The sequence below is a fragment of the Hibiscus syriacus genome, unplaced genomic scaffold (assembly GCF_006381635.1).
Source record: "Hibiscus syriacus cultivar Baekdansim isolate YM2019G1 unplaced genomic scaffold, ASM638163v2 tig00110044_pilon, whole genome shotgun sequence".
Taxonomy (NCBI): Eukaryota; Viridiplantae; Streptophyta; class Magnoliopsida; order Malvales; family Malvaceae; genus Hibiscus; species Hibiscus syriacus.
Genome location: NW_024062574.1, coordinates 1,187,003 through 1,201,808, shown reverse-complemented (window position 1 = coordinate 1,201,808; position 14,806 = coordinate 1,187,003). Strand labels below are relative to the sequence as shown.

At 34.9% G+C, this 14,806-nt stretch overlaps 1 protein-coding gene across 2 annotated transcripts; it reads left to right on the top strand.

Annotated features, from left to right (window-relative positions):
- Positions 1 to 5,486: 5,486 nt before the first annotated feature.
- On the top strand, positions 5,487 to 9,176 carry LOC120213786 (PTI1-like tyrosine-protein kinase 3). 2 transcript variants are annotated; one of them, XM_039211847.1, is made up of 8 exons: positions 5,487 to 5,614; positions 6,363 to 6,531; positions 7,072 to 7,325; positions 7,465 to 7,591; positions 7,699 to 7,972; positions 8,362 to 8,494; positions 8,635 to 8,721; positions 8,866 to 9,175. In XM_039211847.1, the coding sequence occupies exons 2-8, from the start codon at positions 6,438 to 6,440 to the stop codon at positions 8,989 to 8,991; spliced, it is 1,095 nt and encodes a 364-aa protein (XP_039067778.1). In that variant the 5' UTR covers positions 5,487 to 5,614; positions 6,363 to 6,437; the 3' UTR covers positions 8,992 to 9,175. The 2 variants fall into 2 exon arrangements, with proteins under 2 accessions (XP_039067778.1, XP_039067777.1); XM_039211846.1 differs by lacking the exon at positions 5,487 to 5,614 and adding an exon at positions 5,885 to 5,946 and having other exon boundaries at positions 8,866 to 9,176.
- Positions 9,177 to 14,806: the final 5,630 nt, after the last annotated feature.

Here is a 14,806-nt window from a genome sequence, read left to right as displayed (position 1 = left end):
CGACTAACCTGTTGCAGTTGTTATTACACGGTAGATAAGTGTGTAAGAAAGTGCACGTAAAGAACATCAAGCGCTTGAATTTGATGAAATATTCATGTGTTTATTTTAAAATTTTGATCAGTTTCGCTGAAGTGTTGATGTTTTCTACTTAGATAATTTCAATTATATGTCTGTTTATAAAGAAACCATGGGTAGACTTATTCTGAGACCTGTTCATAACGGGTTCAATTGTGACATTAAAGAATGAGTTATAAGACAGAAATTCGAACTTCAAACTCGTTCGTTCGATGTCAAATTACGAGTTCGATCAGTTTGTATTTGGTCCAAAATGTTCTCCAAAACTTAGGGTTTCTAAGGAAGGATGATATTATGGTAGGAATCCGCTCTTCAACTCGCCACCTCTGCGATCAATCCCGATATCCTTAAGCAATTTGACATAATTCGGCATCTGTTCAATTGCCTCAACCAACGGCAAGTTGATGTGGACTTGTTTCAAGATATCTAAGAATTTTTTGAATTGGTACTCTTGTTTCTGCCTTTTTAGCCTTTGAGGGAATGGTGGTGTAATTTTAAACTCCTCTTCCTTCTTGTTTGTTTGGAATTTGGCTGATGGTCCTACCATACTATATGAAGTTGCCGAGGCATGTGGACTTGCCTGAGCAATCGTTGGTTCATCACTGTCAAATAGGGCATTCCTGTTGTACAAATCCTTCTGAGCTCGAGTTTGTTTTGCTTGTCGATTTTTTCCAGTGGGTTGTGTGAGGCTCTTAGTTAATTCAAAACCACTCCGAGTGGTGATTGTCTTGCACTGTTCGTGACCTAATCCTTTTGCGACTTCAATATTGTTGGGTAAATCACCTTGCAGTCTTGTGTTCAAAATTTGTGCAAATTGTCACACATGGGTTTTCAAAGATTTTAATTTTGCATCTTGATTTTGCAATCTCATCTCAGTCCTGTTAATAAAAACGTCAGTTCTTTTCATGAAATTACTATTCTCAACTATGTAAGATTCAGTTTTTAACATAAAATATTGGAGAGTATTTTCCAAAGAACTAGATGGTATTGATTGTTGTTGTGGCATCTATTGCTTTGGCATATTCTACTGGAATCCCGATGTTTGTAAATTTTGATTGTTTTGATTGAGGGCATTGTTTGGGTTGCTCCATGAGAAATTAGGGTGTTCCCTCCAGGCTGGTGTGTATGTGTTGGACATCACATTGTTGTTCTGGTTGTAGTTTCCAATGTAGAAGCTAGATTCTGAGTTCTATGCACACTCAAAAGAACCATGATTATCGTTACATAACTCACAAAAAGAATTTACTACCTTGATTGCCTATGGATTGCTAGGTCGCTGCATATTCTTAACCAACTCGCTGTATATTCTTAACCAAGTTGGTTAATGTAGCCAATTGTGTGGAGATAGTATCCATTGAATCAAGCTCATTTATCGTGGCGTTATGTCAGACTCCTCCTCTTCTAGTAGTTGGGAACTGATAGTCATTCTTGGCAAGACGGTTCAGGATCTCTATTGCTTCTTCCGGTGATTTGTCGAGGATATGTCATTTGTCGATGCATCTAGCATTATCCTATTTGGTGTATTTACCAAATTGTAAAACATCGTCACTTGCGTCCACACCGGGAATCCATGCATGGGACATCTACGCAAAAGCTCCCTGTAGCGTTCTTAAGTTTCGCACATGAATAATATCATTACGCAATTTATCAGTCATAGTTGTAGAACTAAAGGATTAGGGAGGTTTTTTTAAGGAGGTCCTTGAAAGTGGTGTACTTTGTTATCCTCTAATACAAAGTACCCTCTTTAAAAAAAATAGTTGTAGAACTAAATCTAGCAAGAAAATCATGACATAAATCCGCCCAAGATTCTAAAGATCCGGATGGGATACTATTCCACCACGATTTTGCCTTATCCCTCAGTGAATAGGGGAATAATCTCAGCCTTATGACATCCTCATTGACTCCTTGTTGCTTGAATGAGTTACAGATTTTCAGGAATGATTTGAGATGTTGTCTGGCATCTTCTGTTACCGATCCGCCAAATTGACCAATTATGTTGATCATATTGAACATTATTGGTTTTAATTCCAAGTAGGCGACTTCTATTTCAGGTGTGACAACTCCTGGATTGAGACCGTCGAGATCTTTCTCTAAGTAGTCTCGAATAGGTATGTTTCTTACGGCTATCTGGTTGCCAATTACATTAGGGTCGCCAATTGGATCAACGAGTTGATCTCCTATTGTTGCTCGTGTCTTCTTTTATGAAAAGCTCACTCGATTTCGGGTTCAAATGGATATTCCGACGATGTAGGTCTCGATCTTGTCATACACATATGCAAAACCGCAATTTGTAAGCTCCTTGAATCCGAAAAGAAAGAAAAAGAAAAAGAAAAATAATACTAATAATTAAGGTGCAAGAAATTAAAAATCAAAGTCGCTATTGTCAATCCCCGGCAACGACCAACAACGACGCCAAAAACTTCTTGTGTGGTTTAAGTGCTTCGCAATTGGTGCAAGTGTACACGTCGCAAGTTATAGTATAGAAAAGTAATCGTCTCTATAGGGATTGGTGTAACTCTGTATTCTAACTTCTTGCACTATTAAGAAGAAATAAATTGGTAATAATAGGAGAGTGAATAAACAAGTAAATAAAAGTAAACTGATATCAAGTGAGAGAGCATGTCGAGTTATCGTGATTAGTAGTGTGACAACTGTCTGAAAAGTCTGAGTAGTTGATTGCCGAGACAACTCGATTGTCGTGGCAACTGAAAATAATTCAATTGCCAAAGCAACTGAGTTTCCTCCTTCAAAGTTCGACAGAGCGTTCTTCAATGCCTTCTTATTATTCCTAACTTCAAAGGATTGGTCAATTGTGCATGCCTTGGTGATATATTCATGCGTTAACCACGGGTGAACACCAACTGATCTTGCGCTCATTTTAGCCATTGGAATCCAAATCTTATCCCTAAGATGAATTAACCTTCACCAACGTTCGTTCAAATGAATATCATGTTCATTCGTTTCATGAATCTAACTCTCCCGATATTAGATAAATGGATAAACTCTCAAGATCCTCTCCCAATTCACTCGAAATCAATTAAAGAACCAAAAATGAACAAACTTTGAATTAAAAAGACAATCAATAACTTAAACAAATCCAAAAGTTTCACAACCACAAAATCCCAATAACCCAAGCCAAATTAATTTAGTTCATAACTGGGTGCAAAAAGATTACAAGATAAAGATTTCTCAATCCCATGAAAAGAAAAATAAAGAATAGATAAAGAAAAAGAAGACCGTGCTTCATTTTCTCTCTCTAGCCACCTCTCCTGTTTGTGTGTCTTCTCTTCTCTTTTATAGGAGATGCGTGCGTTCCTTTTCTTCTTGGAGAAGAGTTTTAATTCTAATAAAAGAGCTATTAAACATCTTTTAAACAAAAGACGTAATAAATCTCTTTTAATAAAAGAAATAAATCTCTTTTAATAAAAGAAATAAATCTCTTTTATCTTTATTCTTAAATACCTTGTAATTAAGACTTCTTCTCCTCATTAACTTCTGCGTGAATATCCAAATTTATAGGAATTATCTCCTTGTTCCGTGATTATCTTTAATGAGGTAGACTCATACAAAAATCAATTTCAATTGCAATTCCTAATTGCACAAATTTACACACACCAACATTATTTTTTTTCACAAAATCAACCAAAATGCAATATCAAATTTAAACGACGAAGGAAACTATGAAATTATGCATGAATGGCTAATAATATAACTAAACCAAACCTAAATCTAGAAATAATTATGGGTAAAAGAGTAGAAAATATAGTAATTTTATATGCTTAACACCATGCTAGCAGCAGAAATGGAAAATCCTAACGATGGCAGCAAAGGATGCTAATGCAACCATGGCAGCTCAAATGTCAATCTATAAACAAAGAACATGTCTTGGGGGATTATAAACTCAAATGCAAAACTGTATAAACCATCAAAATAGAAGAACCCCAGATCACAAACACCGGCAAATTACTGATCCATAAACAGAAAAGATCGAAGCTTTTAGATCCAACGACTCCAGCTCAGTAAAACCCACATCTTGAAATCCTTAAACTAGTGAAAAAAATGGAAAAGAAAAAGTACCAGTGGTGAAACAATACTGAAAGCCAGCTCTTTCAACGAGCTTAGCACCGAGGCCATCAAAACAAGCGGGCCTTGGTGAACCCCAGGCGATTCCAGAATCTGTCTAAGTGTCTTTGCAGGTGAACTCCTCTCAGCTAAGCAACCATTGATGACTCGGAATCGCTTAGGAGAGGTGGGCAAAGTGTGGGTCTTTGGCTTCTTCCTTGTCTGGGTATTATTGATGGGAGATAAAAATGGGACATTTTTGAAATTTGGAAGAAGGGAAGAGTTAGATTGGAAGAGAGGGTGGTTGAAAATGGAGAGAACTTGATCTCTACTAATCATTGATGATGATGATGATGGGTTCATGCTTGAAGGTTGAAAAGCTCACTGAACTCTTTCGGTGTCCCCCCTCTCTTTGCTTTCGTTTGGCGATGACAAACTGGAAAGGCAGCTGCTTTATTACTTCAAATATTATATCTTTATCAATTATGTAATTAATTAGGTAAACTACACTCTAGTCCCTTAAAATTAAGAATTCTTACATTTTAGTAACTACACTTTTAAAATTTACATATACATTGAATCCATTACTATTATTTCTGTCAGTTATTAATTACTATTAAGGAAAGTTAATGTAGTATGTTTAATTCTTCTTTCTAAAAAAATCATAAAATCTTCATCTAAATCATAAAAAATCATAATCGTTGTTTGAATTACATGTGTCGTAATTGTCCAATATTCTTTCGGTTATTATCGTCACTAAACATAATATTCATTGTACTCAAGTGTCAAATGAAGCGAAGAAACAAAGAAAAAAAACACAAGAGATGAAAAACTGTACACCTCTACCTTGACGAGTTTTTAATAAATAAAATCGTTATCGATTTGGTCTATTTTAGTACCTAAACTTTTATTTTTAAAAAATTATATCTAATGTTTAGTTCTCATTTCATTGTAATACATTGTCATTATAAACTTAACATGCTTAGTACTTAATTATCAGTTTTGGTATGTTTTAGTACCTAAACTTTCAATCTTTTCAAAGCTTAATGTTAAATTTAGAACAAATACTAAAATTAAACAAAAACTAAACTTTTAGTATGATTTAAAAAATAGAAATTTATATACTAAAACAAACTAAAACTGACAGTTTAGATACTAAACTAATAATTTACCCTAAATTTTAAGAAGCTACATGTGTAGTTATATATATATTGACATACACACACATAATATATATATATATAAAGCGAGGGGAATATTTCCATTTTTATGTATTTTATTTTATCTTTTGTCCCCCATGTTGCCTCTGTCAATTTAACATTGTTTTCCCTTTGTCTTTTCAAATTCAAACGGAAAACCCCTTAAAAATTCATCAAATTCTTCCATTTTCTGTAAAGGAAAACTAATCAACGAACAAAGTCTATAAGAGAAACGGAACAGATTTTCCAACAATAAACGAGGGAGAGAAAAAAGCCAGGTATTGTTGTTAATACAAGCGGATTTGTTTTTCAAACTTTATCTATTTTAATCCTTTTTGTTTCGGTTTCTAATCTTTAATGCTGTTTTGTTTCCGTGTGCTTCCCTGTCTCCATTGTTTTCTTCAACTATTATTAATTATCCCTCGCTTTTCACATTGTATTTCAAATTTAAAGGTTTAAGGCTTTCGGTTATCTTTTGAGTCTTTGATTTGTTTTGTGAATCCTCATCGACCTTTTTTAGAAATCAGGCTTGGTTTTCTGGGATTTTTATTTGTTTTCTTTATCTTTGATTTCTCTGATGGAAGATGGTTATCGTCGACAAGGCTTGGTGGTAAGGCTTAATGGGTCTATTGATCTCCTTCAGTTTTTATGAATTCGAACGTTAAAGATGTTAAGTTAATCGAAATGCATCTCATAACGTTTGATTAATCATTTATAATTGTTAATTCAATTGTATTTGTAGCTTTTACTTTTGTGGACGTTGCCTTTTGATCAGTAGGTGCTCTGGGTACATGGAATTATTGATTTTTCATTTATTGCAATATATCATGAGCTTAACGAAATGCAATTCAGATATATATACGATTCATGTTGAATGTCTCTTACGTTTGTCATCAATTTTCAGCTTTTTCCTAGTCCTGGATTTAGGCAAATTTGTTTTCGACCTTGCTCTTCATATATGTTTGTCTCAATTAATTTTACTCTTTGTTCATTGGATTTTTAAAGAGTTTGTAAAACTTTATGCAGGCACAGGCACCTCCTCCTGGCTACTTTGTTCGACTTGAAAATTCTGACGATTTGTATTTGAGGAGAAGATCAAGGATGCGTCGGTGGCTTTGCTGTTCGTGTCTGGTCGAGGAGAGTTACCAACCACATGAAAATGAGCACTTGAAGAGCCCCGATCATGAAACAGATGGTATTCTTTGATGCTAACTTGATCCGCTAGTTCTGACCTGCTGTTATGAATCTTTTCGTGGCGTGTAATGTGTGGTTATGTTTGCGAAATTGTATGCCTTATTAAACTCTACTTTGTTGAACACCTTATACAAAATTACCTAAAACCACTGAACGGAAATGTAACTTGGGCAAGGCATGAGAGCGAAATAACTTCCGAGATATTTCGATTATTATTCAAATTCGGAAAATAGTAAATCTTTGTGTCTGTTGGGGGACGGAGGGATTTTTGTTTGACTTGCTAAGATAAGAAAAGTATTTTGAGTTGTCTTCCTAGTGATAGCGTACCCAAAAGGAAAAGACATTGGCATGAATTTTTAGACGTAAGAATTATGTTGTGTGATATTCTAATATCATCATTTAAAATATGAATGTCTCTGACAAAAGATTGTTTACTAAAACAAAAATCTCATAAGTGTTCATGCATTCAATATATCTACATATATATTTTATGTTCGCGTTCTTTCAATAATTTGTCGCTGCTGATGTTATGTGCTTTAAGGGTATCAAAAGAACTCAAAGGCGGCAGCTCCTGCCAAGAACGAAGTGCAAAAATCAGTACCACCTATTGAAGTGCCTGCATTATCATTGGAAGAATTGAAAGAAAAGACTGAGAATTTCGGATCGAAGGCTTTGATTGGTGAGGGTTCGTATGGAAGAGTTTATTATGCAAAATTGGAAAATGGAAAAGCCGTGGCTGTGAAAAAGCTTGATGTTTCTTCGGAGACTGAATCGGATGTTGAGTTTCTGACCCAGGTGTGTTGACAATTCGACAGAATGGTCTTTTCCGATTAATGTTTTAGTTCTTATTGATAATGCAAATTTATGTTGTTCAAGTTTACTGTGTTTCCCCCTTTTTATTAGAACTTCAACTTTATGAATTTTTTTTTGTTAGGTTTCAAGGGTTTCAACATTGAAGCATGACAATTTCGTTGAGTTGCAAGGTTATTGTGTTGAAGGAGATCACCGCGTGCTTGCATATGAGTTTGCGACAATGGGATCACTACATGACGTATTGCATGGTTTGTGAAGTCATTTTATGCATTGGTCCTGACAGATTTTCCAGGCATGATCTTGTTATACAAAATAGTCATTATTAGTTCGACTTCTTTCTTTCTGGTGATTCTAGGCAGGAAGGGGGTTCAAGGGGCACAACCAGGTCCTGTGCTTGACTGGATGAAACGGGTTACAATTGCGGTTGATGCGGCAAGGGGCTTGGAGTACTTGCACGAGAAGGTTCAACCCTCTGTTATACACCGAGATATCAGATCTAGCAATATCCTTCTCTTTGATGATTTCAAAGCAAAGATTGCAGATTTTAACCTCTCAAACCAGTCTCCTGACATGGCTGCTCGTCTACATTCCACTCGAGTTCTGGGGACCTTTGGCTATCATGCTCCAGAGTATGCTTTCTAAGCTCCTTCATGTTATGTTTTATCTTTCTTGATGAACCACTAAGACATTAGCTTTTTGCATATGGTTGGTTACGTTTAATTGCATTCTCGGATAACATCCAGCAAATAATGCATAAATACTTTTTGATTTAACTATTTTCCCAATTGATGCCACTATTTATGCTCCCTATTTTCTTTTCCGCCTCTCTCATGCTAGATAGAAAATGCATCTAAGGTTCGACGGGCTATATGCGGACTCCACTGTCTGTGTTGCTAGAACTACAGAATTGAATTCGAGGAAGTATCTAGTTTTTTTTATGAATACACCGCTATCCCGGCGGTGCTGTGGATAATATATAATGTATGATGTAACGAATTACGGCTCCAATTTTTTCCAGGTATGCAATGACTGGTCAGTTGACGCAGAAGAGTGATGTGTACAGTTTCGGGGTTGTCCTCCTAGAGCTTTTGACCGGAAGGAAACCTGTCGACCACACAATGCCGCGTGGACAGCAAAGCCTTGTTACCTGGGTGAGTTGATGCTTCCTCTTCTTCCGATCAATCTTTTCCCTTCTCTTTATCTAGTGTGATGGTGCATTTTCGTTTCGTCGGTCTTTCCAATTCACTTTAAATGTGACTAGCTCTTCAACATTTATTTTTCCTCAATTTAGGCTAGTCCAAGACTGAGTGAAGATAAAGTTAAACAATGTGTAGATCCAAAACTGAAGGGAGAGTGTCCTCCTAAAGGAATTGCTAAGGTACATCTATCATCCCGTGTCTTCTTGACATTGCACAAGTTTACATGTTTCCGGGTTTTGGGTGTTCAAGCAACGGAATAAACACAACAGCCACACCGGCCCGAACTAGCAATTAACAGTCTCGATTACGTTCTATTGATGCAGTTAGCAGCTGTTGCAGCACTGTGCGTGCAATACGAAGCTGAGTTCCGTCCAAACATGAGCATCGTCGTCAAGGCTCTCCAGCCACTGTTGAAGTCGGCCGCTCCAGCACCAGAACCCGAGTCATAAAATCAGATGAGCCCAGATTCCTCTCCTTTCATCTAAATTTCCGCAACCTGTGCCCAGCTTGGATTCATTCATCTGCAGATTTCATCAGTTCACAAATACTAATCGAATTTCTTTCTTTCACCGGCTTTCACGCCTCGGCTACTGAACTTTTTTCGAGTTGTAGTCGTAGAAAGAACTGAACAAGGGATTTGGGTTGTGTGGTGAATATAATAAAAATGTCAAATGAGTTGTGCTAAAATAATGAGTTCATATTTGCTTTTGTGAGTTCCTATCTTGTGGTAAACCATGTCTGTCTTCTGATGAATGTTCATTCGGTTATTAATTGAATCGAATAATTAATTCGGATCGAACCATTTATGAAAATTTAAGTTTCATACATGGTCGAGGTGAGGATAAAAACCTATTCCTTCTGCATAAATGACCAGGCACCTAGCCATTAAATTAAGTCAATCTTTGTTTAATCTTTTAGTGAGTTAATTACATCATATGTCCTTAAATTATAACCTTATTTTAAATTGATCTTAAAAATTTTGAATATTCCAATTTCATCCTAAAATTTATCTAAATATCTCATTAGTTCCAACCATAATTTAGCCTAATTTTTCCCCATTTTTATAAAGTCAAACAAATATTTAGAATGAAACAAATATGAATACGAAGAAAATTTAAATAATTTAGAATGTTATTTATCCATTTTTATTAAAGTCAAACAAATATTTTTTAGGGTAAATTATGTGTTTAGTACCTAAATTATTAGTTTGGGTCTGTTTTAAAACTTAAACTTTTAATTTTTTTCAAAACCATGCATAATGTTTAGTTTTTATTTCATTTTAGTACCTATTAAAAACTTAATGTTACGTTCTAAAAAATTGAGAGTTTAGGTACTAAAATGGATCAAAACTGATAATTTAGGTGTTAAACGTGTTAAGTTTTTAACAGCGAGGTACTAAAATGAAACAAAAACTAAACATTAAATATGATTATGAAAAATTAAAAATTTAAGTACTAAAATGACCAAAATTAATATTTTATGTACGCGTTTACCCTATTTTTAATTTGTATTGTCACATAACATGTTATGATTGACAACATTTTCAGCAAATTCCTTCCTACTGCAATTGATCAATCTATGTCGGAGTTTCTCATGTAATCAGGCTCCATGCTGGTATAGCTGCAAGATGTTTGGCTCTAGGACATACAGGTCCAAACTCCTCACTCATATCCAATGCAGTTGCCGACATATTATCTGGAAGCTCCCAATCAAAGCAATGAACCAACTGAGCCGAACGACGGTGAGTGCCAGTTGCATTCCGGGGCATCCTCTGCGACCTGAACCGAATGGTATCAGCTCAAAGTTTTGTCCTCAAACATCGATGTCACTTCCATCGAATCTCTCCGGATAGAACTTCTCCGCGTCGGTCCAAACCCTTTCGTCCCGTCCTATTGCCCATGCGTTTACCAAGATGCGAGCGTCTTTCGCTATGTGAAAGCCGTTCACCGTGCAATCTTCCCTTGCTGCATGCGGGACCAACAATGGTCCTACCGGATGAAGCCTGAAGCTTTCTTTCATAACCATGTCCAAGTACTCTAAATTCTCCAGATCCGATTCTTCGACCGTTCTCTTCGTGCCTGCCACATCTTTGAGTTCCTTTTGGAGCTTCTTTGTCACCTGTGGATGTCTCATGAGTTCCGCCATTGTCCAATCGATCGTAGCCGCTGATGTATTCATTGAAGCTGCAAGCATGTCCTGCAAGAATCGCAATAAACAGGGCAAAATTTTCGATCGAAAGACGTAAAGACGAGTTAAAAAAAGGAACATGTATCGAGACATAAAAGAGTACCAAGATGATTGCTTTGATAGCATCTCGATCAACACAGTACTCATGAGCTTCTTCGGATCCCATGAATCCCAACATGATATCAACGAAGTCCTTGACCCTGTTTTCATCTTGAGATTGAACATGTTCTTCAATTATCTTCTCGAAGAAGTCATCAAAATCCTTGGCAATAATCTTCATACGCTTTGTTAGTCCTTGAAGATCAGGTCCTCTAATTTGAGGGATGTAGTCGGCTAGATTAAGCGCAGCTGCTATCTGCATTCCCTCTCGGATCGTAACGTCGATCCCTTTTTCACTGAAACAGTCGCGATTATATTTCTTTCCGATGATCATTCTACAAGCGACATCCGTACTAAAAGATGTGCCTTAAGAACTGAAATCAACAGCAACACCACCTCCAGCAGCCTCTCGAATCCGATGAACCAAGAGATCGAGTTCTTGTTTCCTCATGGACCTGAAAGAACTAATCTTGTAGTTACTAAGTAACTCCAAGGTGCACATCTTGCACATGTTGCGCCAGTACGAGTCGTATGCTGAGAAGACCCTGTTCTGTTGATTGTAACTGATATACTTGGAAGCCTCAAGAGGCGGCCTGCTAGCGAAAACAAGGTCATGTGTCTTGAGGAGTAGCTCGACTGCTTCGGGGATGAGACGACGATGACGGGCATCAAGCAGAAGCGTTAGTGCATGATGGGGCCATACTCGAGGGCTAATCGTCGAAGATCTCGGTGCGGTTTACTGCCTATCGTCAAAAGGTGAAGGGCTGGGTGAAGCCTTACATCTTAACCATGGTTACTTGTATCCATGAAAAAGCTTGAAGACATACATATAAAACAAAGCAGCAACAACAAATTGGGAGTGACAAAAAGGAATTTAATGTTTCAAGGTGGAATCTTATCAATAAAAAATAATAACACTAAGAATTGTTTAGTCACATTCCTCTACTTCAATTTGATGGCCAAATTACATCATAATATTTAGGGTAAAGTATATAGACAGTGACCATTTTATAAATAATATAATTGATATACACATTAATTAAGATTTATATTAGGATAAGTGTAGATTATATATATATATATATATATATATATTAAGTAGTGATTTTCTGGAGTAAGAGTATTTAGTTTTGTTTTATCATATATACATGGATAAACTGTCTAATTTTGTCTTTGTAGTAGACATATTTTATTATTTTAATTTTTATTGTATTTTTACATTAATTTAATCGTCGAAGTTATTTAATTTCATAAACATTATTTTAAACTTTGAATTCTAACTTAAAACTCTAAACGCTGTAGTATACCTAATTTACCATTTATGCCTCTATGTTTTTTTCACATTATTTTAGCCCTTGAAGTTGTTTAAAGACATCACTAAGATTCAAAATATGTTTTAACTAACAAAACTGTTAATCTTATACGTTTATCAATATCAGTAATTTTCACGTCAATCAATATTATTGGCGTGACATTTATTAAAAAAATAAATAATAAGATATTTATTAAATAAGCAGTTAGAAATTTTTTAAAAAAATTGATTTAATCCCTTAATTTCACTGACATAAATAATAACATTTTAAAAAAAATATATAATTTTGTGTTTAGTAAATATTTTAATCTTTGAGGGTTAAATTAGTAAAAAAATAATTATAATGATGAAAATAATAAATTAAGTCTACTATAAAAATAACCATTAACCCAACTCTAAACAATCGTAAATATTTCAAATATTGATTCAATTAAATAAATTTCAATACTAAATTGATGCATAAACATTATAAGAATGAAAACGAGAAATTGAGTTTACTAGAAAAAATACTTTTAATCTTTTTTTTAATGAAATATGTAATACTGATATTATTTATCTGATGAACAATTGTTTCTTCAACTCAGTTTTGGCGAAGAAGATAGAATTCAAAATAACAAATCTGATACAGATGATACCTCGTTTCCTCGTCGATCCCTCCATTTGGGTGCTCAATCTTTGCTTCTCCTTCGGATTCACACTCTTCATGTGTTTGCTTCACTGTAGAATCGTCGGAAAGAGTCGGATTCCGGCGTTCTTCGAGCACCACAGGCTGACCTACGAACTATTTTTATTATCGATTTATCTTGCGTTCTCCGGTTCGTATTCGGTGTCCGTGATCGAAACTAGGTTTTTCAAGATCCGAAATGCCTCCATGCTCGAAAGCTTCAACATACTTCATTCTAATATCGCCATGGTTTTTGCTCTGTCAGTTTTAACTTCCGTGTTGCTTTTCTGATTTCATCCGATCTTTCTCATGATTTTAGCTTTATCCAGTATTCTAATTTCTTTTCATTTTTCTTTTTACTGTACAACGAGCAATTTAATTATTTTTATCAATTAAGCTTAATCTTTATTTTTTAAAATATTAATTAAATATTAAAATATATATTAGATTAAATTATTTTTAATAGTTAAATATTTAAAATAATTATCTCGTCAGCACTGTAGACCACCACATCAGTATCGTAACAGTAAATGACGAAAAACGTTATCAAAGAGTCACATTGAAAAATTCTTATGAAAACTTAAATATATATGTGATCAAATATGATTTGTGATATGCTTCTTTGTGACTATGGGCTTGTTAAGGAGGAGCAACTAGAATATAATTTTAAAATATAAATGTATTTTTTAGTGTTATATCACTAAAATAATTAGAAATCTTAAATTCAAGAATTATATTAAAAATTTATCAAATTAATGTAAGGTTAAAGTACACAAATGATCTCCAACTATATTGTATTGCTTTATTAAATCCTTCGATTATGAAAAGTTATAAAATAGTCACCTAATTGTTCATTATGTTCTAAACCCATCATTTTTAAAATAATCTTTATTTTTTAAAATATTAATTCAATATTCAAATATATATTATAGTCGAGTATTTTTAAAAATTAAAAATTTAAAAGAATAAAATATTTAAATAAAAAATATTTGATCGATAAATTAGGATTATATATTGGGTTCTATTTAAAGGGGAATAGATGACTGGACATTTCACTCTCTAATGTGGCAATCCAAGTCAGCATATAATGACCTAGCTGTGTTTTTCGTCATGCCTACTAACGGTTGTTAATATTGAGTGACCATTTTGTAACAAACGATAACACTAGTGACCGACTTGTGACTTTTCAAACATTAGAGTTAAAAACACACTTACCCAAATAGTATTGATCATTGACGTAGTTTACCCTTAAGTTTTTTTTTTTAAATACATAATCTTCTGATACCTTTTTAAAAAATTCAAACTTCCAGCTAACCGTCATTACACGGCCATTAATCAATCTCCATATTCCGGCAAATAATAAACCTCACTCTCAACTGCATTTCCCGCCTTAACTCTCCATTTCTTTCTCGAGCAAAATGAGAGAAATTCCTCCACATTTAAGGTAGCCATGTTCTGGAAATCATCGGCGCTGAAAGCCTGAAACAGATTGACTCGAAGCTCCAACTGGAAACGAAGCAAGCGGTGTCTGCTTTGTTTTTCGCACGGTATTATCGTTGGTGGATCTAGAACCCGATACAATGGATAGCATTAGATCTGATCCTTGCGCATCGAAGGTGCCAAGCTCATTGATTCATTATTTGGACGTCTTCAGAAAACCAATGCGAGAACTGCGATTGCTTAAGCCTTAAGGTAAAATTGCATTTTCTTTTGCTATATTGAGAGGTGTAAATTAGATTCTCAAGGTTTCTTTGGTTTAAATGTATTTGTCAACTAAACTATGAACAAGTAAATCCAGTCTAGAAATTAGAAGCAAAACAAAAATTAATACCAATTAAATTTCAATGAACACAGGTACTTGTTACACAGCCGAACTATTTGGTTACCATAAAAGAGAACAAACAAGACTTGAGTGGGGGGGGGGGGGAATTAATCTCTTGCAGCTCGGTGAAGAACGGAGAAGTTGAACCTTGAGTTACCGATATCCCAGTATAGTCCGATT